Source organism: Mauremys mutica, chromosome 2, assembly GCF_020497125.1.
Source record: "Mauremys mutica isolate MM-2020 ecotype Southern chromosome 2, ASM2049712v1, whole genome shotgun sequence".
NCBI lineage: Eukaryota > Metazoa > Chordata > Testudines > Geoemydidae > Mauremys > Mauremys mutica.
The window spans coordinates 213,801,159-213,827,085 of record NC_059073.1 but is presented as its reverse complement, the minus strand read 5'-3'; the positions used below and the strand labels follow the sequence as shown (position 1 = coordinate 213,827,085).

Sequence of the window (25,927 nt, the reverse complement as noted above, 5' to 3'; positions counted from 1 at the left end):
CAACTGGGTGAAAGACTGTACTCAAAGTTATCAAAGATTTGCTGTCAGACTGAGAGAACATATCTAGTGGGGTCCTGCAGGAGCAATTTCTGGGTCTGGAAAATCAGTATTTTCCTTAATGACTGGAAAACAGAGTGACAAGTATGCTTATAAAATCTGTAGGTGACATAATGCTGGAAGGGGTTGCAAGCACTTTGAAGTACAGGATTAGAATTCAAATGGACCTTAAATTGGAGAACTGGTCTGAAATCAACAAGATAAAATTCAATAAAGATCAGTGCAAAGTACTTCACTTAGGAAGGCAAAAATCAAATGCACATCTATAAAATGAGGAATAACTGGCTAGGTGGTAGAACTGCTGAAAAGGATCAGGAGGTTATACTGGATCACAAATTGAATCTGAGTCAACAACGTGACGGAGCTGTGCAAAATGAAAATATTCTAGAGTGTATTAACAGAAAAGTAGCATGTCAGACACAGGACGTAAATGTCCTGCTCTACTTGGCACTGGTGAGGCCTCAGCTGGAGTACTGTATCCAGTTCTGGGCACCAAAGTTAAGGAAACATGGGGAAAAATTGGAGAGTCCAACGGATAGCAACAAAAATGAAAAAGTTTAGAAAATCTCTCTCGTGAGGAAAGGTAAAAAAATCTGGACATATTTAGTCTTGAAAGGACTGAGGAGGGACCTAATAATGGTCTTCAACTATATTAAGGGCTGCTATAAAGAGGACTGTGATCAATTGTTCTATACTTGTCCTGCCTTCAGTGGATGTAATGTGCTTAACCTGAAGCAAGGCAATTTTAAATTAGATATTAGGAAAGACTTAACTATAAGGTAGTTAAGCTCTGGAATAGGCTTCCAATGGACACTGTGGAATCACCATCATTGGAGGTTTTTAAGAACAGGTTAGACAAACACCTGTCAGGGATGGGCTAGATTTACTTGGTCCTGCCTCAGTGCTGTGGGATGAACTTGATCTCTTGAGGTCCCTTCCAACCCTATATTTCTGATATGACCTGCCACCCTCAACAGAATAGCAGTACTTGCAACTAAGACGCTTGCTAACAAATCAGTTTGGTCCAGATGCTGTAGGACTGCCAGAGGGCCCAGAACTACTGGGTACTTCAGAAATGCTTCACAAACTATCCAGGCCTATGTCTACTATGTATGCGTTACTACTGAAGAGGAACTCCACTAGTCTGAAGTTCTTTGTGAAAGCATGGGAAGGACAGTTATCACGGCCCTTAAAAGATCCTCAATGGCAGGGCATATTACAGGATGTTAAAAATGGTCCTGTGGATCTCAAGCTATGCCTGATATAGCACAAGATTCTATTCAAAATATACTGCATGCCAGAGGTTGTGCAAGATGGGGGCCCTGTCTTCAGATGTTTGTTGGTGCTGTAATAAAGAAAAAGGAGCCCTCATCCATATGTTATGGGACTGTCCAACAGTCAGACACCATGGAAAGAGGTGGACACAAGAGTAAAAATAGTGCTTGGCTTCAGCAACCAAATTTCAGCTGAAGTTATATCATAGGTTACGTGCCTGCTGCAGTGTGTTCAGCCTCACCACAAATATTTTGGTTCTCGAGGGCTGTAATGTTCATCAAGCACATGATTTTACAAAAAAAGAGGAGTAAACTTGTGCCAAGACTAGAGCAGTGGTATTCAGACCTGTCTGAGTTAGCAGCCAAAGAAAGACTAGCTTATCAATGTAGAAAACAATTATGAGAATTTGAAGAAATTAGGTCTCTATTTCTTGATTCAGCATTCTTTATCCAAGTGTGATAGCTCAAATAATGGCATTCCACTTGACCTCTCCACTTTTCCTTTCCTTCTTCCCCCGCCTCTTCTTTTTTTCCCCCTCTTGACTATCTGAATATCTTTTTATTGTTATTATCCCCCCTTAACATGTAATGTCCGTGTAATATTGTCTGATTTTGTATTGTATGAGCTTGCAGCTTTGACAAGTGTAAAGTTACATAAGTGCATAATTTTATTGGATATCCTGTGAAATGTGTGATATTTGGTAACATACTAGCTATAAGTAGTTGTAATCCCATCTGTATTTTTTGTTTATGAAAATTAAAAAAAAAATCACATTTGCTCAGCATTCTTTTTAAATAAAGCGACGAATATTGGCCATCACCTTATGCTATATAAATATCATGCATCCATTCCCCTTAACGTTTAGTCTTGATTCAAGAGGTGTAATTGCTTGTCCCACACCTCCAACCAAAACAGAGTTATGGGAACGTCTAGAAAATTTCTTAATTCAATGGCTTATGCCAGCTGTAAGTCACCAATTTGTCCACCTCTACAAAAAAACAAACACCACACACAAGTTTGTTTGTCCCATCCCCCCCTCCTTTTTTTTTTTTATAAATACACTCCTTTCTGGTCAGACCTGGCCCTCCCTCCACAGGATTAAAATGACTTTGATCATAAGGAGGTGGTTTTGTTACTGTTTTTCTATGAGAGATACTATGTAAATATTTGGCAGTAAGCTTTAGCTAATCAGGCAGAAATCTTCAGTACAGACCTCACTGAATAATTCTCAGTGGATTTCTCCCCAGTATGTGTGTAGCTTTTCATAGCCATCAAATGAAGGCATATCTAAAGGACTGACTCAAGAAGGAAAGAAAGAAGCCAAGAAATTGTGCTATGAAGCAAATAATTGACACAGGCTTTGATTCTGAAGATACTTGCAGATTCTTCCAGCAAGTAACATTTATCTGATCACCCTTAAAACTTAAGTTTACGTCAGCCTTACAAAGCTGACTTACCATTCCAGGCATATCATTCTGCTTATTCAACCTCACAATTAATGCAACAACAATAATGAAAACATACTGTTTGTCAAATTGAAGTACATTTTTTGATGAGTGAGCAAGCAGAATTTCGTGAAACTGGTTTTTGATAACTGGAATCGGGAATTTTATTAATAATGGTCCACCCAATGAAACCCTGTTACAGTGAATATATGCAAACTTTCTTTCTACTAGATTAAAATCCCCGTAGTGGAGAATGAACCCCAAATATTGTTCCTAACTGCAGATTAACAGTAATTTTCATGGAAATATTTTTATCTGTTCCAGCTGAAAATGGATAACTCCTCAGAATGACATCATACAAAAATGTTTAGGTGTGTGTATGCAATCTTTTGAGAAATTGAATACAGTATAATTTATGTTGCTCAAGTTTAGGAAGAAAACAAATATTCTTCTTTGAATAGTAAATGATTTTCCCATGACAAACATTCATTTAAGAGCTTTGATGCGGATTTAAGACTAACTACACAACATCAGAGAGAGTTTCTTTGAGGCACTCTGCAAACATACCTGGTTCCTAGTGTATTCTGTTCAACAGTCTTTAAGACTCAGTGATCACTGTGACATTGATTATGCAAATACTTGTGTTTGATTTGCTTTAAGTATGTGTGTAGTACCATTGGCTTCACTTTCCGTAAGTGCCTGCTGGATCAGGGACTATAATTTTCACAAAATGACACCTCAGGAAAGCTTTCTTCTGTTCCTGGTGTTGAATCTAATCACAACTCGGACTACAAGTGACAGAATCAATAAATCTATAACAGGGATTAAACAAATCCCCCAAGAACAGTTCTCTCGCCAATAAATATACTCATAGCAGAACAAACAGGTCAAATGCTGTAATTATATAATTAAGATTATATACAAAGTTAAACAGTGGGCTGAAATTCCTTATATTTGTTCTCGATCCAAAAGGAGACAGTGTTTTGGCTTCAGAAATGTTAGTTAAATTTTGTTTGACTAATTATTGTCCAAAAGTGAGGCTTAAAATATCGCTTGGATGCTGTTTTTGCCTTAAGACAACACAAGTGGCTTAATTTTAAGAAGTTCATACCTAGCACGGACTTTTGTTCTGTGAAATACCTCAAACAGCTTTATAAGAATACAGAGCTCTTCCCTCCCCCCGACCCCAACACTCACACTCTTCACCTTTGGGTTTAGGCCAAGCATGAAAAGTTCCAGTATAAAGAATAATTTTTCCAGGAAATTACAAGTGCCAAAAATAAGGTCTTCTAACCCATGCCTCCTTAGTCTTACTCAATATTGGGTCTATAATGTAATTTTATTGGCTGAATGAAACAAGCATTTAAATGTCATCTGGCACATGAAAGCATAAGAGGTTCCCTTCTCTCCATTATATTACAAAAAGGTAAACAAATCAGAAGGTTAAAGTTTTTTATGGGGAAATCATGTCTCAAGCTCCTCAAAAACAAAACAAAACAAAACCACCATATGCATACCCCAATACTGAAAGAAAAATAAGCCAGAAATTACTGCTGTTTACTTCATTTGACAAACTGGCAACAGAGCAGTACAACAAAGCAGGTAGTGATGCCTAAGGAACTTACTGTTGGCAAATAATATTTCAACACTAAAGCTATTTCCAAAACTTTACTTTAGTGTTGATATATTCACCAGAAGGCCCGTGGGTCTCACTACTTGCTTTACTGAGGTAGTTACCCAACAGGCAATCAAGTAGCAGCTTTGGCTTGTTCCCTTGCACCAGGCACTGTTTACAGATCCAAAACTTTCCTGAAAAGTAACAAGGCAGGTAAATGGAAAGTCAGCTGTTTAGTTAGCCGATCAAAACAGGACACCGAGCAGGGACGAACGTGTCCGCTTAATTCCTTCACTCGGGAAGTGCCAGGATTTAACAAGCCCCTGGTTAGGAGACACAAGGATCCCCCTTAAAACCACAGAAGCCAGTGGGATGGACGCTCCAGGCCGAGGCTCGCGTTCTCCCCCCCGCTCAGCGAGCGGGGCAGCCACTCCCCGGAGACCCGCAATCGCCAGGCCGTGCACCGGGGGCCCGGGGAGGAGCACGACGTCTGGGCTGGGAGCTGCCCAGCGCCCCCGGCCGGCCCCTGTGCTGCCCCGAGCAGCTCCCAGCCCAGGCGGCCCTGCCAGCCCGGCCGCAGGGTGGGGGCACGGGCCGGGACTCGGACCTTGTCCGGCCCCCCCCGCCCCGCCGGATGGATGAAGCCGCGGGGGGGCCAACGGGCGCCGGGGAGGGCGGGGCGGGGCGTCGCTGCCCGGCGGCTGCAGGTAACTGGGGAGATGGGGGGGGGGCAGGTGGCTTCCCCGGGTCACTCACAGCTTCAGCTTCTCATAGGCCCCCGCCGCCGCCATCGCCCCCCTCCGGCTGCCCCGCCGCTGCCGGCTCGGCTCCGTTCTACGTCCCGGACTCTCTCTCGTCTTTCTGACCCTGACGCGGCTCGGTCTTGAGGACGGGGCCTCGCACAGGACAAACCTAGCCAACACCTCGCGGCGGCCGGGCTCCAGACACGGAAGGGAATGACTGGCGCTGCTCTGATTGGCTGTGTCTCCGGCTCTGACCCCGCCCATTGAGCCACCTACTGATCAGGAGAGAGCGGAACTGTAAGGCTGCCGCTGGGTGGGGGGGAAGATGGGCGTGAGACGTTTTGACGAAACGGCAAGGGATTGGCCAAACGTGGTGTTGTAGCTCCGCCCCCTAGGGCGCTCGTGAGGAGAAGAGGGGCCGGGTGATGGGCGGAGACACAGGGGGCCTTTGATTGGCTGTAATTCCCTCCGTGGTCCCACCCCTGGATCCGAACTCCCGCCCATTAGTGGTGTCCGTGTGTGGGCGGAATCAATGAGTAGTTAGAGAGCGAGCGCAGAAGAGTTCATTATGTGCAGGGCCAGTGGCGCAATGGATAACGCGTCTGACTACGGATCAGAAGATTCTAGGTTCGACTCCTGGCTGGCTCGGCTGCACTTTTTTTTCCCGACTCCTACCAAGGCACCTTGATTTTATTGCTCCTGCCTCCTGCACTCACCCCCTAGAGCTATATGGCATACAGCACCCCTTCCCCACTCACCTTGTTGTGAACCCCCTGAATCCCTCCCTACACCACTCACCTTCCATCTACCCCCTTCTTTACTCGCTCTGCTGTGCGCCCCTGTACCCCCACACCCCTCACCTCCCCTACACCTTCTGTACCCTCTCCCCACTCACCCTGCTGTACACCTCTATACCTCCAAACCGCTCACCTTCCAGACACTCCCATACCCCCACCCCTTTGGTACCCCATTCGCCCTGCTGTACCTGCTCCCCACTCACCCTGGTGTACCCCCCTCTACACCCACACCACTCACCTCCCCTACACCTTCTGTACCCTCTCCCCTCTCCCCTGTTGTACCCCTCTACTCCCACACCGCACACCTTCCATACACACACCCCCATGCCCTCGCCCTTCTGTACCCCCAGCCTCACCTCCACTTTCTGTACCCCCCACTCCCTCTTTACTCACCCTGCTGTACAACCCCTGCACCCCCCACGCCACGCCGCTTCCATACACCCCCACACCCTGTTGGGACCCCGTGTGCCTCCTCCCAACTCACTCTGCCACAGCCCCCTGTACACCCAGACCACTCCCCCTGTACCCCTTCCCCACTCCCCCTGCCATATACCCCCATACCCACTTCCCCTGCCGTACACCCCAACGCCACTCACCTTCTGTACACCCCTTACCGCCCTCCCCTTTTCACCCTGCCCCTCCCCACACCCTACACTCCTCCCCACACACCCCCAACTACTCCAGCTGTACCCTCCGGCCAGTCATGCTGTTGTGCTTATTCCTTCACCCACCTGCACCATTATTCCCCTAGCCTTCAGACAGCCTCCTTGTGCCTGTTCTCTATGTGCCAACATACAACCCCTCACGTGTTTGTGTGTCACGCCTTCCCTGTGTCATTATAACCCCACTATTGCTTATATTCCTTGTGTGCCATTATCTGCCTCCATATGTTGTTATACCTCCCCATTCTCCACCCCCACTCTCCACCCCGAGCCTGGGACATTATACCTCCATACGATGATACCACCTTTGTGTAGCTATGAGCCCAGGTGATTTTAAATCTTCTACTGTCATTCCCCTCTCATGTGATATTACACCTCATTCTTGTGTGTGTAACTTGCCACACCCCTGACATTACTGCTCAAGAGCAGGTGAGGTAAGACTTACCTCACCTACTTTGTCTCTCTAATATCTTGGGACCAACATAACAACACTGCATATTAACTGCTCAAGGGTATGCCACAGTGTGGAGGGGGAAGATGTGCAAATTACACAGACACTGGCTCCGGTAACTTGCTCCTGTTTGCTTCGCAGATTTGGAAAGGGGGCAGAGAATCTGATCGATCCCGATCTCACTGTCCCCCTCCCCGAGTCTTGATTTTGGCAGGGTCCCAGCTATCAAGTAGAATGGGGAAACAAACCCCAAAGCTGGCTGTCCCAGATCCCTCTTGTTGGCTTTTCTTCGCTCGTCAGAGTGGGAAGGAATGTGGGGCTCTTAGTAGGGAGTATCACAGGTAACTCCCATTTTATAACATTTGCAAGTGTGAGAGCCAAGCCGGAGACAACACAAGAGCATCCAGGCCACGTGATGCAGGGTGGTGTTTGATCACAGGAAGGGGTTGGAAAGGAATCTCCTCCTGCCACTACCAAGAAACCCTTTGCGCAAACACCGAGGTGCAGAAGCCTCAGGCACCGACCATCTCGGCAGGCAGGATTCCAGACTAGCTGAACCTGTTTTCTGATCCGGGACTGCAACTGCCATGTTCCCAGCTAGTTTTTGTACAGTTAGAAGGGCTTTAAAATTAATTAGCTGGGGGAAGGGAGCCTGGAAACTGAATGGAAGATGCTACTAACATTCAGAGCTATTGTCATTTGCTTTGAGAGCCATTTCCCCGCTGCACACATCTGTGTGGAACCTGTCCATCAAGGAATAAAGAATTAAGCATCACAATGATCTTTTGAGGTAGGGAAATACTGTCCTCATTTTGCAGATGGGGAAACTAGGAAATAGATTGCTCAATGGTCTGGTTTGCAAAGGTGCTGACCTGCAACTCCTACTGATATCAACACCTTTGAAAAATCCCAGCATCACACTGGAAATGCTTGATAGAGCTGGGGCTAGAAGCTGACTTCTACTTCATGTCACCGCAACATCCTTCCTAGCTGCCTACTTAAATTGGAGTACAAAGCTAGTCTCATTGCTTGGCAGCATGTCAGCTTTTAACCTTTAAACTGGTTAAGCGTTAGACACATACCATTAGAGATGGGCTGCTCTTAAAGGTTTCTCAGGGTTGACCAGGATGTTAGGAAGGGATGGCTTGCCTGGCGTGAATGCCACCCTGCCTCCTTGGTGTCAGAAATCCTCACTGAGTCGCTGTGACAAGATTTCCCACTGTTGGTTTCTAATCCAGCCTCTGAAGTGGGGAAAACGGGGGGTGGAGGGGTGGGGGTGAGGAGAGGGGTAGGGGATATTTGAGGTTCAGGAAGGAACATGAATGATGGAGTTCAGGAGGAAATGGGAATAGACAGGCAGACAATCAAAGTGGTGGGGAGGCAAAAGAGGGGGAGGTGTTTTCACAGGGTGGGGTGGTGTCAGACTAAGGCCTTGTCTATATGGCAATTTAGTGCACATCAAGCTGTGCACTAGTGAAAATACAGCCCACTAGCCTGCTATACACTAACTGCCAGCGTGGGTCCTGCTTGCTGCATGCTAAAAGTTCCCTGGTGCGCTTTGATCTACTGCGTAGGTTTACACTCCAGGTTGCTGCACACTGAATTGCCACAGACAAGCAGGAGTGCAAGTAGGGCAGTACCCTCTAGTACACAGTACCGGCAAGAGATTTTTAGTTGGCACAGGGTACCAGAAAGACTAGGTGCTAGCCCCTCCCTGGGCGGGGGGGCTGCGCTCTGCTCCTTAAAGGAGCAGAACACGGCTAGGGAGGGCATTCATTCTTTACCTGGCTTTAACAGCACAATACATATGCTAACAAACAAACAAACAAAGGCTTTGTTTAAGTTTGTTAGCATATGTATTGTGCTGTTACGTTTGCATTGACAAGAGGATGTTTGGATTCTGATGTCAGCCCAGTTCTGCATCCTGACAGGAATCAAGTGTTGTCTCCAGTGTACATAGAATTCTTCTCTGCAGCCACACTAGTCTAATATGAATTTTGTTAACTGGAACTTGAACAGCAAAACAAAGAAAACAAATGCCCCATTTTCCAGCTTTGTGGGTGAGAGAACTGTAAGTGAAGATTATAATGCCGGACGCTTAAACCGGCTGCCTCAGGAATCTGCAGAGAACTTCGAGAACTTCGCTGAAAATATGTTCCTCATCTTAGCAACAGAGCTAAGACTTATCACACATCTGCCCACCTTTATTGGAAGGAAGCTCCTTCTGATCTGACAGCTCAGGCATTGTCAGTTTCATCCAGAACAATTTATGAACTTGGAACCTAATCCTGTAAACCCTTAATCATTCCCACTGAAGATAATGGAGTACTTGTGGCACTTTAGAGACTAACACATTTATTTGAGCATAAGCTTTTGTGGGCTCTAGCCCACTTCATCAGATGTATGGAATGGAACATATAGTGAGGAGATAGATATACATACAGAGAACATGAAAACCAACTCTAAGAGGCTAATTAATTAAGATGAGCTATTATCAGCAGGAGAAAACCTTTGACATCTTGATTATCACTACAAAAGTTTTTTTCCTCCTGCTGATAATAGCTTATCTTAATTAGTACTCCTGTTCTTTTTTGCAGATACAGTCTAACATGGCTACTACTCTGAAACCTGTCATTGAAGATAATGGGACTATTTGCATATCTATGGACCACTTTTGTGGCACGAGTTTCAGGAGTCTGTTCAGTTCCTATAAAGGAAGATGACTCCCCCATTGAAATGCAATGTTTGGGTACAATACCATAAAGCAGTTTAGGATACAGTTCTACTTAAAATTTGTCTTTTAACAAGTCATACATATGCTGAAATGGCTCCTCACCAACTCCCATAGTCCATATAAACAGACTGAATACTACATATCTGGGGGGCGGGGGGCAAGTGAGTAGTTAATCATGCATCTGACAAAGTGGGTATTCACCCACGAAAGCTAATGCTCCAATACATCTGTTAGTCTATGTGCCACAGGACTCTTTGCTGCTTTTAGTTAAACATGTTGATGTTTGTAAATATAAACACCCATTTCACCACTGTACTGGAAAATATACCTAAACTTAATTTTCTATGGAATTTGAAGAAAGTTTAACAGCCTCAATTGTTTTGTGTTAATCAGTGTGTACCTGAAAAAATTACATGCTTTCTAAGAGAAAAGAATCAGTCCACAATTACTGAAAAAAAAATTCCTTCTAACTGGTGTTCAGAAGATTGCTACCTCATGAGCAGAGGCAGAGAGGATACCCTCTCACATTATGGCCAACAAAATAATAAATAAATAAATAAATAATAATAAAACCTCAAAGAGGCAGAGGTTCACAGATCTGCAAACTTAAAAACCCGTATAGCAGGTTAACAGATGAAGTTGTAAAATTTTAGTCAGGTAAAGGGGGTGTCGGAGGGGATGGGGAGAGCATGGGAGGCGCAGGCTGGGGAGGAGTCACGTGGAGGGTCACGTGGGGATGTCACATGCCCCCCCCCTTGTCACATGCCCCCCTCCCATGAGTGCAGTACAGTACCAGGAAAAAGTGATTTCTACTTGCATCACTGTAGATAAGCATTAATTTAGCTCAGGTCCCAAAGCTGCTTCAGCACGGGCTAGTCCCAGGAGTAATTAGCCAGGGTCCTGGGCAGGCTTGTACTGCCTGCACTGAAACATGCACACAGCAGTTTCACTGCTCTGGGACCTGAGGTAGCTAGATTAAAGCCAGCTTGTGTGTGGCTACTCAAGCTGTCATCAGACCCTGTGACCACAGAATAGACAAGTCATCCAAAGGACTTCTAGGGCTTGGCTACACTTGAAAGTTGCAGCGCTGGGAGTTACAGCGCTGGTCGTGCAGCTGTGCAGGGCCAGCGCTGGTGTGTGGCCACACTCACAGCTACCAGCGCTGGTGTGTGGCCACATTTGCAGCTCTGTTGGGAGTGCTGCATTATGGGCAGCTATCCCAGCATTCAAGTGGCAACAACGTGCTTTTCAAAAGAGGGGGGTGGAGGGTGGTGTACTGTGACAGGGAGCGGGGAAGATAGAGTGAGTGGATTTTTGGAGCCAACACTGTGTGTTAGCTTCCTGGATTTAAAAATCACAAAATGTTCGCGAACCCTTAGTCTTAATTGCAAACAGCCTGCATCCAACGCTGTTTCTCTGTCAAGCAAACTGCTTGCCTCTCATTTGATCGTTCACAGCCAGGTACAGATAGCTCCTGTTTGCTGTGATCAGTGTTTATTTTTTAGATAAGCAGTTCAACGGAGCTCCGATCGGAGTTCACAACAAAACAAAGAGAGGCTGCATAACAAAACAAAGAGTAATTTAGTTAAAAGCATTCTGGGATATCTCCTTATTCCCTGGAGGCCAATAAAAGCGCTGGTGTGTGTCCACACTTGATGAGCAGCGCTGGATCACCAGCGCTGCAATCACTACACCCCAACCTGGCCAGGTGTACAGCCAGCGCTGCAGCCAGGGAGTTGCAGTGCTGGATGTGCCTTGCAGGTGTGGACGGTTACTAATTGCAGCGCTGGAAAGCCTCTACCAGCGCTGCAACTTGCAAGTGTAGCCAAGCCCTTAGTCTGTTGCAGGGAAAGTTCAGGAGTAATGGTGGACAAGGAGGGTCTAATTAGGAGTTGACAAGTCAGTGAGGCTTCTTCAGTTCTGCCAGGCTATCAGGATTCATACAAAAATAACATGCAAGTTTTCTCCTTTAATAATAGTAATTCTGTAGTAACACAAGTTATATGGCACTTTAAAGTGGTACTGCACTCTGACAATGTAATTATTATTCCCAATTAAAAAAAAAAGTAAATAGGCTTAGATTTGTACCTAACAGTACACCCATGGTGTGGTGATAACCCCCTGTATCAACAAACTGGTGCAGCTAATTTTTCTCCCTACTATTTTCTCTCCAAAAAATGGAAAATATTTTCTTACAGGCATAGTTTTAGGTAGTACCCTGCCAGAGTCAATCATGTTGAAAAGTGAAAAAGTCAAAAATTGAAGATTTTTCAGTGAACAGGGAATTCCAGTCCAGGTGAGGCACGATTAGTGAAATATTTGTGCTCAAGACAACATCAGATGCTTCAAGGTGACACTGGACCAATTTTAAAATGAAGTGTCCCAAAATAACAGGGAGGAGATCTGTGCATGAGAGAAAAGACGATGTACCTTTAAGTCAGGTGTGAAAATAAATGAGACACTTCAGAATAAACATAGTCTAAAGAACTTTTTTGAAAAGATCAAGAATGCTTTTAGGAAAATATTTATAGTACCAAGGAGAGCAAGAGGCTCTAGCTAGCACTCAGAAGGAAACCTTAGAACAATAACTGCCTGCAGGAGACTGCTACAGGGACAGAGGACATGGTTACTAAAAGGATGGACTAAGCCTGAGCTAGGTTTCTATGTTGAAATTGGAGGAGGGGAGGAATGAGGGATGAATTGTGGTTGGAATCTGTGTCCGCTGAAGTATAAAGGCCTAAAGATAAAACTTTTGTTTCATCAAATATTTGTTTTTCATTACAGATCCAGCTGACCCAATCCGCCCCCATTTACAATATAAATTGCTCCCCCTCAATTTCTGACCTGACTAAAGCAATATACAGTAATCACGTTAGAAAAGAATTCTGACTCAGTGTTATTGTATTATATTCTTTTTAATCACTGAAATCACAGCAGGCCAAAAGGTTTGCCATTGCTACAGGCCTTCATTATAAATATTTAACAGCATAGAAGAAAAAAAAACATTCACATGTAGCCGAGGTTAGTTACACCAACAGAGGTTCTAGTACACTCTCTTCTGGATCTGAGTTTTGAGGCAACAAAAATTAGTACCATTCAGTATTTCCACCTGGGTTCTGGATTTACTTTCTGGAGTAGAAAGCAGTGTAATTCCTGTGTGTGCCTGAGTTCAAGTGTGGGTGTATACTGCAGACCAGCTGCATTGGGAATAAGATTCACTATTAGTAAGGGCATAAAAATAGTTCTGGAAGCAAGTTATTCATTCATCTTTGCAGCAAACACTAGAATATATGGGACACAGTCTCTGTGAGGTAACTATCATCTAACAGCACTAGATTATACATTATATTTTCCACCTAGGGCAGAAATTATGCCTAACTTCTTTCCTTGGGCTGGGAGGTGGTGCACTCTGCTGCACAATCTCCTGTTTCCCTTTTAGTGGGCTCAGGAATTTTAATGCTAGAGAAGCCTGAATTTGATTCTCCTCAGTCAGTTTATTTCCCTATGAGCCCTCTGAGGGGCTGTTTCAAAAGGTGGGTATTTCCAAAGCCCACCAGAGAACGCAGACTGCTAGATCTGCTTCTCTTAGGTGTACACAACAGTGCCATATAACCAGTGTCATAGAAAGTGGACTTGCCATGTGATGGGAGAAGGGAAAGTCTTCTGACTCTCACTGCCAGATTCAGATGTTCAGTCAGTTTTTAAGATGGGGGCAGCATATGTTGTTGATTCAATCCATCCCTATTGTAATGACATTGACTTCATCAGTATTACACAATAATGCAGCCCAGTATAAGCAAGGACCAGTGAATCCCACATTCACCTACAAAAAAGCTTGCCTGGAAACCCTAGAGATACTTGCTATCACCACGGTGAGGTCTCAGTGACATAATATACCTGGCAGTTCTATTATACAAAGCACAATCCCCCTGTAATGCCACAGATGTACACAAAGACAGAAGAAGGATACACGGTGTTTTGCTTTTGGGGCCTGAGAGTCCTTGCCCTGAAGTCAGAGGGAGCAGAGCTGTGTCCACTCTATAGAGTGGGCAGAAAACAAATCTGAAAAAAATCTGTTAACTAATTTTATGGTAATAAGATGAACAATTTCCCCCCACAAAGACTTTTGGCTCCTCTCTTACCTTAAGCACCCTGTGTCTCCCACCCAAACCCAGAGCATTGTTTGACAACATGCTGTTTTTTTTGTTTTTTTGTTTTTAAATGAGCACCCACTGTTTAAGTTACTTAAACAAAGAGGCCCCGGTATATTTAAAATGACCATTTAAAACAAATTGTATACCATTTATTCCCATGCCTGCATCATGTATACATTAAATAATTTTGGCCCTGATCCTGCAAAAACTTATACACTCATATTTTACTTCAGGGTACGCGAGTAGGCCCACTAACTCCAATAAGACAACTCATATACATAAAGTTAAATACAAACATACCCCTTCAAAGGAGAGAGAGATTTCATAGCATCAGGATCAGTTTGGCAGCCAGCCCATAAGCAGAACTGTCGCCAAAATCAATAGCAGTTCTACATTCAGAGCATCTGCAGGATTGGGCCAACATGGTGAAGTTATGAAAAAAGGACAACTTTTCCGTAGCAAGTGTAAGTGTTCTTTAAACAAGGACCCAATTCTGCTCCCATTGAAATAAATGACAAATCTCCATTGGACTGCAGTGGCACAGGATTGGGCCCGCTGTTTCTTTTAGTAGCCACTGCAGTTTTGTGAGTCTTTTAGACCCTAACTACTTTTCATGCTGTTATTTTAAAAACACACACAAATGTCTTTACTGCAGTTTTTCGTCTTGCCCCATGTTTTATGCAAAAATCCCAGTTTAAGCCAATATCAGTCTTCTAAATAATAATGTATGTGTTTAAAGGTATGAGTTGAGTTAAAAATCTATTAAACCCTGGTTTTTTAAAGCAAACCCTACATATTTCTCATTTAAATAAGTATTTGGCTGTAATGAATAATCATATGCAAAATGGAGACTTCAAAACGTCCTTTTACCCTAAAAGCAAATTAAAACAGCAAAGCTGTTTCCGCAGGTAAAGACTAGACCAAGGGTCAGCAACCTTTCAGAAGTGGTGTACCGAGTTTTCATTTATTCACTCTAATTTAAGGTTTCACATGCCGGTAATACATTTTAACGTTTTTAGAAGGTCTCTTTCTATAAGTCTATAATATATAACTAAACTATTGTTGTAGGTAAAGTAAATAAGGTTTTTATAATGTTTAAGAAGCTTAATTTAAAATTAAATTAAAATGCAGAGCCCCTCGGACCTGTGGCCAGGACAAGGGCAGTGTGAGTGCCACTGAAAATCAGCTCGCGTGCTGCCTTTAGCACGTGTGCTATAGGTTGCCTAACCCGGGACTAGACTCTTTCAGAGCATACTGCTGCTTTCAAGAGCTTGTTTAACAAAAGATTACACATGCACGTTAAGAGAAGAGAGATGATGTTTATAAGCCAAGTAATAAGCCAGAATTTGTCACACTTTTTGCGAGAGCTCCATCTTGCTCGTACCTCTCCACAGAGGCAGCTTTAAACTGCTTAAGACCTACTCTTCCTCTCCTGCCAAAATGCCCATGGCAAAAGGTACAGGTGGCCCAGGAAAATCTGCCAGGTTGACCTTGCAGAAAGCTTGGTCTTGCAAAGTGCTGAGTGCCCTCAATTCCCCGTGAAGTCCATGGGAGGTAGGCTGCTTAGCACCGTGCAGGCTCAGAGTTTCCTGGTATTCTTCCCTTGAGGGAGGTGTTTGAGGGCAGATAGTGGGGCCTCTCATCCCACAGATCTCCAGGGTCCCTGAGGAAGGAAATCCACAGTTCCTCAGAGGTCCTGGTCCTCCCTCTCCCCTGACAGCACAGCTTTCAGACTCCCCAGCCTGCATAAAACCCCCTGGCAGAGACAGGTGCAGACCTGGGGCCACTACAGCATAGGTTCAGATATCCACAGCCTGGGAAGGGGAGAATGTGATGAGGACAAGCTCTTGCCACTACCATCCCTCCAAATCCTGCAGAGTACTTGTAGAGGGAGTTCCATGGGTTACAGGGCTAGGAGGAGATACTGCTGCAAAGGCAGCCCTCTACACACACACACACACACACACACACCTTCCAGTGAAATCTGCTGTGTCCACTTCATTCAGAGGGGAAGAGGGCCTTGGCAAGTAACTAACTCAGAGATGAAAATGAACATCAGACTTTAAAACAAACCAGTAAATATCTTCCTCCAAATAACAGGAACAAAAAGCATCTTGAATTAATTCAGACTGACAAAGATCAAACAGTACAAGTTAAAACAGGTAGGTGAGCAATTATTCAGTACACTTTAGCTTCAAAAAACACAAACATATACACTCCATTCCCAGTTGCTTAATGCTGCTGCCTAGCTCTCTGTAAACACACCAGGAGAAAAAAAAAGTTCACATCACTCATAATTTATAGAACTTTAACAATGAAAGTAGGACAATCCTCCATTTCCCCAATGATGAGGACTCTGGGATTGCTCACGTGAGAAACAAGACACCATGTGGAACCGGAGGCTGAATTTTCCATCAGTTCAGAGAAATCTTCTCCAGTGTAACTCACAGCAGAATGACAGGCCAAGAGAGGCTTTCCACAGAGTAACTTTTCATTCTCTCATTTCCCTCCCCTCTTCGTGTTAGAAAGGAGAGTGACAGTTTAAACCCAAGGAGAAGCCGCCAATATCTATTGAATAGTAAGTTGTCCAGTACTTGAGTATCATTGACTAGTTTTCCATGGGTATATTTTTAAATCAACAAGCAGCAGACTTCTTGTGAGATTGCTTTTCCTCTGGTCTGACTGCAGCCCAAAATAACCCAATCATCTCTATTCTGCATCACGCAGATGTTGCCCTAAATGACTGACGAGTCTATTGTGTTTAAAAGAGAGTCCAGTTCTTGTTAGTGTTTTCACATCTTCCCCACATTGTGACCAGAAACGCATGCATACCAGTGGCTTTCTGAAAGTCAGTATCACTAATAAAACTTAGCCATGGGATTGCTGATCTCTTGAGGGTAGAGCAGTAGTGCCAGGCCTGGCATTTATGCCTCATCCCTATGAAAGTTATTCATATATTCTCCGGTCAGAATGCTTTAGTTTACAAGGAATAGTTAGTGATGTTCATTAGTTGCCAATTTACACTGCTTCCCACCCAAGCACCTTGGCGCAATCTTAGATTGCAACTGCTTTTTTCAAACACCTACTGAGTGTGGCTGCAAGCACTACAGGCTTGGATCCTCTGCAGAGCTGAGCAGCCTCCACTTCCACTAAGGTAAATGAAGTGGAGGGTGCTCAGCACCTGATAGGATTTGGTCCTTACGTGTTACTACACCTGGCTCAGCCTTTGTGTGTATAGCACTGCTGCTGCATTAGCATGCCCCCTCCCCCTCCCTGTTGTTCAATAGGTGCATATTGAGCCCTCCAGTTCCATGTTCTAGTTCTTGTACAACTTGGAGCTGATTCTGCTCCTGCTGAAATCAACAGTAAAACTCCCCATCATGCCTCAGAGTCAAGGGGACTAGCATAGGAATGTTTCTCTCAATACTAATGCAGTGACTACCAGTCCTGAATAATATTCCTCCCTCACTCATCTGGAGGCTGTAAGTCTTTGGGGATATTGGGGCTTCAGAGCTAAACTACCCCACTTGTTCAATAACTTGCTGAACAGCCCTAACCAACCATCCTTTCTGGTCTTCGTTATAGGACTTGCTTGCCAACCTTATTCCAGTGGCATCGTCCCAAAGGGCAGCAGTCACAATGAAGTACATGCAGAGGCATTCACCTAATGGAGGGGTCATAAAAATCAGTTTGCTGCACTCTGTAGGGGTGTTTGATTTTGGCCCAGGGCTCGGTCAGATCAGCAGAGTCCAGAGCCTTGCCTGGTTTCTGGCCAGAGCAGGGCAGTCAGGGCAAACTGAGGCATCGGATTGGAAACCTGCCCATCACTACTAATCGCATCATAGTTCTCCCCTGCAGGTGTTAAACCAATGCCCTCCCCACTGAGTACGCTTGCTGGGTTCTGTTTATTTCTACTCGCATTGTGGCAAATGAGCATATGTAGTAAATTGTTAATGCAGATTAATATTTTAAGGTGTTAAACACCCAGCAAAAGTTTTCTCCACTAATCTAGACAACCTTAGAGATAGCGTGTGCATAAGAGAGAGAGGAAGAAAGAGGGGTGGATGAAAGGAGAGTGGGGAGATGGGAAAGTTGCTTGTCTCATGGTCCCCAGGCAAATGGAGCAATCTGCACTGCTTTCTTGCATCCTCTACCACAAGAAACAGGGAACAGCATTATCAATAGCTTTGAAAGAGCCCTATCTGTCCTCACGACAGAGTGACTGCTTCACCTGGGAGTTACTGTTGTCATTGGAAATAGTGACAGAGGGTGACTTTGGCTGGGATGCTGAGAGCTATTGCTTTGTGGGACAAAATGCCCCTCTCGTGACATTCGGTGAAAAACAAAAAAAACAGCTGGGCCCAATTCTGCAAAGTGAAGTTGAGCACACTCAGCAATTTGTAGGAAGCACTTCTCACCTTTCAGGATTGGCTCCTCTCAGCTCTAGGCTAAGGATACTGGGGGAGAAAAATGGAGGGGCAGGAGCGGGAGAAATGTATATATTAGAATATCATCAAACATGAGCCAGATTCTGCCACTGTTAGCTGAGTAATACTTTATTCCTCCATTCATTTCAGTAGGACTACTCCTGGAGTAAAATACTATTCAATGGGAGTAAGAGTGGCAGAATCTGGCCCTATATTTTTTAACTTCAAGCAATTAGCTAGCAACAGAAAGTTGTTACTGGAAGAGATGTTTGGTTGAAGAGTATTACTACTTTGCTCCGGCTCATTCCTGGAATGTAGTTACCACTGGTTAGCTAATTCAGTCAGCACTGTTTCATGGTGGATCTTGGAGGAAACCGTACACCATACTATCAAACAGGGTTGAATAAATAGCTTAGCTCTGATGCAAAAGGATTGTTAGTATTTAATTAGTCTTCAATACACTTAGGATACGTTGGGGATGTCAGTTCACAGACACGAAACAGCTGGTTTTTTAAATAAAAAAAATGTACCTGTATACCAGTTTCTGCAAAGTTTTAGTACGCACAGTATGTGTACTGCAAATAATACCCATCACATATTTAACACACACATAGCTGTGCACCCATTGGGAGGCAGTTTCTTTGATTAAAAGGCATGGGTGTTTAAAAAGGAAAAACATCTGCCATTTTTGCTTTCTGAACAGAACAAAAACAATAAGGATCTAATCCTGCAAGCCCTGTTCACGTAAGTAATCCTTATTCATGTGAGCAAATCCATGTGTGTCAATGGGCTTACTCACAAGTGATGGTTGCAGAGTTAGGCTCTAAATCTGTGCAAACATAAAGCCTTCATCATGCTCTTGAATCTGTTCCCAGAACTCTAAATGGGCATAATTATGAAATAGGTCTGAGCTGCATAAACACTGTGGAAGTGAGTACAGAGCCCTCCTGACTCACACCTTTTTCACAGCAGTGTTGATGTCTGAGCTCCATGGACAAAATGAAAAGCTTAGGAAGTGTCTGTGTGCACAGAGCTCTTTTCTAAAGTGACTTCTGCAAGAGATAATGGGAGCTAGATTGCCCTCACGTACATATTTTCAGCATCCAGATATTTTCAAATGTAATTTGCTGCTCAGACTTTGTTGTATAAAGTTATCCTAGTGTACCATGCTAATGCACAAGCAGCAGCACAGGTGACCATATTTGCCAAAATGGCTTTGTATATCTTGCTCCAGTTTAAAAAAAAATAACTGTTGGGATGTGGACATTCAGCAGCCAAGTGAGATGCCTGGTTTGTGCTCAGATTGCTATTCTGCATCACAACCATTTCACAGCCAGGCTGGCATCGGAGTTCTGGGAACAAACTGAAAGGTCTGAATGTGCTTTTGTGGACAGAGCCCTTTTTCTAAAGAATTATAAAGAGTCTAAGAATTAGTATTAATAAGCTGATATCCTTGGGGGATTTGATGAAACATGCTTGTCAGAAACCACTTCACAGACTGAAGAAATGTTCTCAGCAGGCAGGTAGAGAGGTCTGTGGCTTATTAATTGTGCATGACATGATATGAACTCACTGATGTGATAGGTGGTTGTACTTCTACTGAAAAATCTTCCCAAGTGAAAGTACAGAGCTTTTGAGATCAGAAAAAGGCACGGGAAAATAAATCGACCAGCCTGGAAAACATTACATGTTCAAATACACGTATTTGTGATACGAGTAGAGCTCACATACATACAAACCTTGAAAAAAAATCTAGATAATGTCTCTGTATCCTCTTACTGTAAACTACTGATTGGGGAAAATGCATACTGGAAATCAACTGGGGAAAAATGTGAACTGTAACAAGTCCTCTGACAGGCTAATTCTTGGAATTAGCAGTACTGACTAGTAGTGATGCTGGTACATAGCTGCTGGAGCTGTGCCTTTTTCTATATGCTTCAGGTGACAGGAGTGACAAAGCAAATGTTCATCTAGCGGATAACAGCGATGTCCATCTTCATCATTGAGTTCCATTCCACAATCCTACAAAAAGACCAGAGTGGCTATTAAAATGTATATTTGCTTTCTGCTGCAAGAACCAGCTAGTACCTGACACCAGTATTTAAAGGAGATCAATTCCCTGATAAGGACATGAGCACTTAAACTGTTGACAGCTCTTTCAAAATAATCCCCTGGTACCTAGATTTCTCATGGGCAGGAAAGTATCCATCATAAGCATCTGTAAGATTCAACCTCCAGCACAGTAAGATTAGTCTGGTTTAGTAGTTTTTCTTTATTACTTAGATCTGATGGTGAGTTATGTCCCTATACATCTTAAATACACTAGCATTTTTCTTAAAAACTCTAGGCTGGATTCACAACTGTTTTATTCCATTGAAGTCCCTAGACATATTATGTTGGACATTTTTCAGCAGTTAATAACTGCTGTAGGAACTTAACAACATGAGATTGCAGTTGCTGATCAGCTGAGTTCCCAAGATACCTGCGTATTTTGTTTCTTTTTAAAATAGTATTTTTTCACTTTGCCCTTAGAAAGCTGTTGACCCACCTCACAGTGATAACATTCCACGTGGTAATCCTTGTCCATGGACACAACCCGAATTGTCTCATCGGACCCCTGTAAATATTAAAGCAAATAATATATTAAACAGATGGCGGGTAAAGGAGGATGGGACACATGGGTTCTGTGAATTTCTTCCTGCAGCAATGTGGATATTGAACAAATGCATGTGGGCCACTGGTAGAAAACCTCAAATAAAGCCTGCCATCTGCAGATCTGCTTTCAGCAAAGCTTCGTCATCAATCTATTGTAGGCATCCCTGGAAAACTGAATATCAGAGACTAAAAGAAAGATTTCTGCTGGCCAAGTCAATCCCAAATGGATACAGCAAGGAGTATGTGAAATCCTCCAATATTTCACATTTCTGAGAAAGTGTCAGCATTTTTAACTGGTTCTACCAAAAGACACCAAATTAACAAGATGATGATGAATAAGAACTCAATTCTAGTCGAGGGCACTCCTTCATACGTGGAACACTCTTCAAAATCAGCAACTTGGTATTGACTAAGGGACAAGTTAGTTTGACCTACCAGTAACAGCAATAAAATCTCTCAGAAAGTGAAAAGAGCAGATTAACCCAGTGATAGCAAACTGAACTATCAAGCAAAGGAACTACTGAGTCTCAGACACTTCACTTTAACCTTGGGCCAACAGAGGCTGAGATTGCTGTGAAGGCAATACTCTGGAGGAAACAACGTACAGCTCTTGTGAGCCAGGAAAAGATTCAGTCTGACAGAGAGTCAAGCATGAAGGAAAAAAATGGCATGATCCAAGGGGTCCCCAGGAAAGCAGTGGAGTAAGAATTGTAAGCAATAGCAAAAAAGGTTCTTACCTCAGTCGGCAGAATGGGATGTCCACATGCTGCACATTTTGGAGCTAAAACTCTACAAGAGCAATGAGAAATTACAGTTACAATATACCATCTGTATGAAAGAGGCTTGTATGTTCTGACTAAGAGGTAATCTGCAGTAGGTGGTTTTTCACTTTATCTGCAAGGATAGTTGTGTGAAGAGCTTTTCATTCCAAGTGTTTGTTAGTTCATTTTGTAAACAAACTGGATACCACCATATAGCCCTCATATTGGCTCGAATGGCTGCACAATCTGCAGAAAATATTACTTATGAAGGAAGTAGTAAATCCCAGGGCCAGTCAACACATTTTTTATACATCTAGGCACGGAGCATCCAGATCATGGAATTTATCAATGAATATTGTACATGATCCATTAAAAAATGTCATTTATGCCAGTTATATCCTGGTGTGACTGACAGAAACTGCTCTGATCTGAGGAACTGCCATTTTGGAATAAACACTTTTGAGAACCTATTTCTGAGGCCAACTCTCAGTACTTTGTTTTCTCTAGAAGGGAAGGGCACCTGTTTAGACATGTTTTTCAAAACTGAAAACTTTTAGGAGTGGTGAGCATGGCTAGTTATTCTCAGAAGGAGCCATACCAAACTGGTAGCTGCAGACCCTCAGATAAAACGGTTACTCACCTTCTCGTAACTGTTGTTCTTTGAGATATGTTGTTTATGTCCATTCCAAATAGGTGTGCACGCACTATGTGCATGGACATCGGAAACTTTTTCCCTTAGCAGCTCCCGTCGGGTTGGTTGTGGAGTCCCCTGGAGTGGTGCCTTCATGGCGCAGGATATACGACCCTGCTGACATGAACCCCCTTCAGTTTCTTCTTGCCAGCTACTCTGACAGAGGGGAAGAAGGGTGGGTATTGGAATGGACATGAACATATCTTGAAGAACAACAGTTACGAGAAGGTGAGTAACTGTTTTTATTTCTTCAAGTGCTTGTTCACATCAATTCCAATCAGGTGACTCCCAAGCTCTATCCCGGAGGTGGGATCAGAGTCAAAGAATCGCTGATTGGAGCGCCGCTCTGCTGAATGCCGCATCATCTCTGGAGTGCTGGGTGATAGCATAGTGAATGGTAAACGTATGTACCAACGACCAACTTGCTGCTCTGCAGATCTCCTGTATCAGGACCTGGGCCAGGAAAACAGCTGATGAGGTTTGTTCCCTTGTAGAATGTGCCATAATAGCAGGGGGTGGGACCTTGGCCAACTCATAACAGATGTAACCTGTCCAGGCCCTTCAGGAAACGCCCTACCATGCGGTTGGCGAATACGGAACATCCAGATGCTCCCAGATGGAAGGCTGAGATAGCAGTGAGGTGTACCTTAACTGATGGTGCTGCCAGGCCTTGTTGTTTCAGGTGTAGGAGAAACTCCAGGATGAGTGGTACAGGCACCTGGAGTAGAGGTGTGTAATTCTGGGCACACCAGCAAGTGAACCTCTTCCACTTAGCTAAATAAGTGACCTTGGTGGATGGTTTCCTGCTGCCTAGTAGGGCCTCCCTCAATGGTCCCGAGCACAGGAGCTCCATCGGGTTTAACCATAAAGCTTCCAGGCCATAAGATGGAGGGACTGGAGGTCCGGGTGGCGAAGGCGACCGTGGTCCTGTGATATCAGATCGGGATAGAGCTGTAATACTATCATGCTGTCCACTGACAGCTCCAGAAGCGTGGTGTACCAATGTTGACGGGGCCACGCTGGGGCCAGCAGGATTACCTTTGCCTTGTCTCTGCAGATCTTGAGCAGCACCTTGTGTATGAGTGGGACCGGTGGGAAGGCATACATGAGGCGGTCTCCCCAGAGCAGCAGGAACGTGTCCGAGATCAAACCCGGGCTGTGTTTCTGGAAGAAGAAGAACGTTGGGCACTTTCTGTTGCTCTGGATGGCAAACAAATCGAGTTGGGGAAATCCCCACCTTTGGAAGATGGAGTGTATGACATCTGGACCACTCGTCATTGCAGAAGGACCTGCTGAGGTGGTCCGCTCCTTCGTTCTGCATGCCTGGGAGATAGGACGCCTCCAGGTGAATGGACTGGGCTATGCAGAACTCCCATAGCTGGAGGGCTTCCCAACATAGCGGAGAGGACTAAGCTCCACCCTGCTTGTTGATGTAAAACATGGCTGTGGTGTTGTCCGTCATCACTGCCATGCATTGGCCTTGCAGTAGGGACTGGAAAGTTTGGCATGCCAGTCGCAGCGCTCTGAGCTCCCCGATACTGATATGGAGTAAGAGCTTGTTCTCTGACCATGGGCCCTGTGTTCGGAGATCTCCCAGATGTGCCCCCCCAGCCCAGCGCTGACATGTCCGTTACCAGGGACAAGGAGGGCTGTTGAGGGGAACTCCTGTGCACACCATCTGAGGGTCGAGCCATCAATGGAGGGACTCGATTACTTGCTGTGGCACCATCACTGCTGAGTCCAGGCTGTCGCGCCCCAGGCGACAGGCCAAAGCGAGCCACGCTTGGAGTGGCCTGAGCCTCAGCCTGGCATTCCGGACTACGTAAGTGCAGGATGTGCCCTATGGTCAATTGGAGGAGGGCCCAAAGCTCACACCCCTGCCACAGCTTCATCAGGGGAAGAAGACAAGGTGGCCAGAGGAGGTACCGGGTCCTCCTGCCCCTCCAACTCCCTGACCTCTTGGTCAGTGCATGCCCCTGTAGCCTGACTCTGCAGCTGGTCCTGTGTTGGAGTTGCCTCGGCCGCAACTGGAGTTTGAAGGGGCAGCTGGGACAGAGTGGCCTCGGATCCCCGAGGCGAAGGCCTGTCCCTGGGAGAGTGGGGTGGCCAGTGTTCTGAGGCTACCGATTTTGACCCCCTTGAAGAGGTGTCCTGGGTCTGGGGGTAAGCCCAGGAGGTCCAAAAGGGCCATCGTGCCAGCAGCTGCCAATACGGTTGCCAGGTCAGTGACGCCCTCCTTTGTTGCCTCTCAGACCTATGTCGACTGTGCCTCGAGTAGAACAAGTTGGTATCAGACTCCGAGGAAGCGGAACCTGGTCACATTGACCATGGCTGCGCCGAGGGACCATGCACCAACTACTGGTGCCATGATGACCTCACTGGGGCTGGTGCCTGAGATCTGGCGATGGAGACCAGTAATGAGTGTCCGGTTCTGGCGATTGAGGATGAAGGACCAGTGCCGTGGGTTGGTGCCGGTCCTCTGTTGGCACCAGGGATCAGTGCCGGGAAGAGGGAGCATCGCGTTGCCGTGCCGTAGGTGCTGTCGTGGGGCTCGGTGCCAGGGAGCGGTGCCACAGCAAAGGCGACCGAGAGCAGTGCTGGGTATGGTGCCAAGCCATGGACTGTGAGTGCCGCATCATAGCAGGCTTGCCTCTAGACAGTACTGGTTTATCGGCACCAGAGGCTTGTCCCTGAGAACCGGGAGCTGTGCAGCTGTCATCTCGATCAGGTCTCTGGCAGCTTCAAAAGTGTCCGGGGTAGAGGGTGGCTCTAACACCTCCACCTCACACTGCTCTGCCAGAGGGTCGCTACGTGCCGGACTCAACGGTCCCTCTGGGGCACTGAAGTCAACGGCACCGACTCGTGCCCACTTTGCACTGGGTCGTTTCTGGGGTGCACCCGTGCATCCCCTGACAGTCCTGCGGTTTTTGGGGCCAGTGAGAGCCCCCTTTCAGCCTTCTTGAGTCGCTTGTGCGGCACCGCGGAAGTCGAGCAGTGCCGGGCCGCTATTCCTGGCTGCGGTGCCAGGGAGCGCCGGTACCGAGGGTCTCTTGCGCTAGAGTCCTTCCTTGGTGCTGTGTCGCATACAGATGCCTGAGCACTCCGTACGGACACGCTTGGTGCCAATCTGCAGTCCGCAGCTGGCTGTGGGTGGAGAGTGGATTTCATTAAAAGTTGTTTTAGGTGGAAATCATGCTCCTTCTTGGTTCTTGGCTGAAAAGCCCTGCAGATTTTGCACCTCTGTTTGGTGCGCCTCTCCCAGACACTTTAAGCAAGAGTTGTAGGGGTCACTGATGGGCACAGGCTTATTGCAAGCACTTCAGGGATTAAAGCCTTGGGCTCGTGGCATGCCCCAGAGCCCAAGGGTGGGTGTGTGAGTGAGTGAGAGAGAGACCCTGCTCCCAACCTACTATCTAAACTATCTATACAACTATGAACTAAATTAACTATAACACTAACT

At 45.3% G+C, this 25,927-nt stretch overlaps 2 protein-coding genes and 1 non-coding gene across 4 annotated transcripts in view; 1 reads left to right on the top strand and 2 right to left on the bottom strand.

Annotated features, from left to right (window-relative positions):
• SACM1L (SAC1 like phosphatidylinositide phosphatase) overlaps positions 1-5,377 on the bottom strand; it is a 53,950-nt gene extending 48,573 nt beyond the window's left edge. The window contains exon 1 of the mRNA XM_045003278.1: positions 5,149-5,377. Within this exon, the coding sequence (XP_044859213.1) occupies positions 5,149-5,183 (35 nt within the window). The 5' untranslated portion in view covers positions 5,184-5,377. The remainder of the gene's footprint in view (positions 1-5,148) is intronic.
• A 333-nt stretch (positions 5,378-5,710) lies between these two features.
• On the top strand, positions 5,711-5,783 carry TRNAR-ACG. The gene has a single exon. It is a non-coding gene; the product is annotated as a tRNA-Arg (tRNA).
• A 10,193-nt stretch (positions 5,784-15,976) lies between these two features.
• LIMD1 (LIM domain containing 1) overlaps positions 15,977-25,927 on the bottom strand; it is a 56,116-nt gene continuing 46,165 nt past the window's right edge. For both annotated transcript variants that reach the window (XM_045002997.1, XM_045002998.1), the window contains exons 7-9: positions 21,753-21,804; positions 20,909-20,977; positions 15,977-20,382 (exon numbers count right to left, since the gene is read on the bottom strand). In XM_045002997.1, the coding sequence (XP_044858932.1) occupies positions 20,245-20,382; positions 20,909-20,977; positions 21,753-21,804 (259 nt within the window). In that variant the 3' untranslated portion in view covers positions 15,977-20,244. The remainder of the gene's footprint in view (positions 20,383-20,908; positions 20,978-21,752; positions 21,805-25,927) is intronic.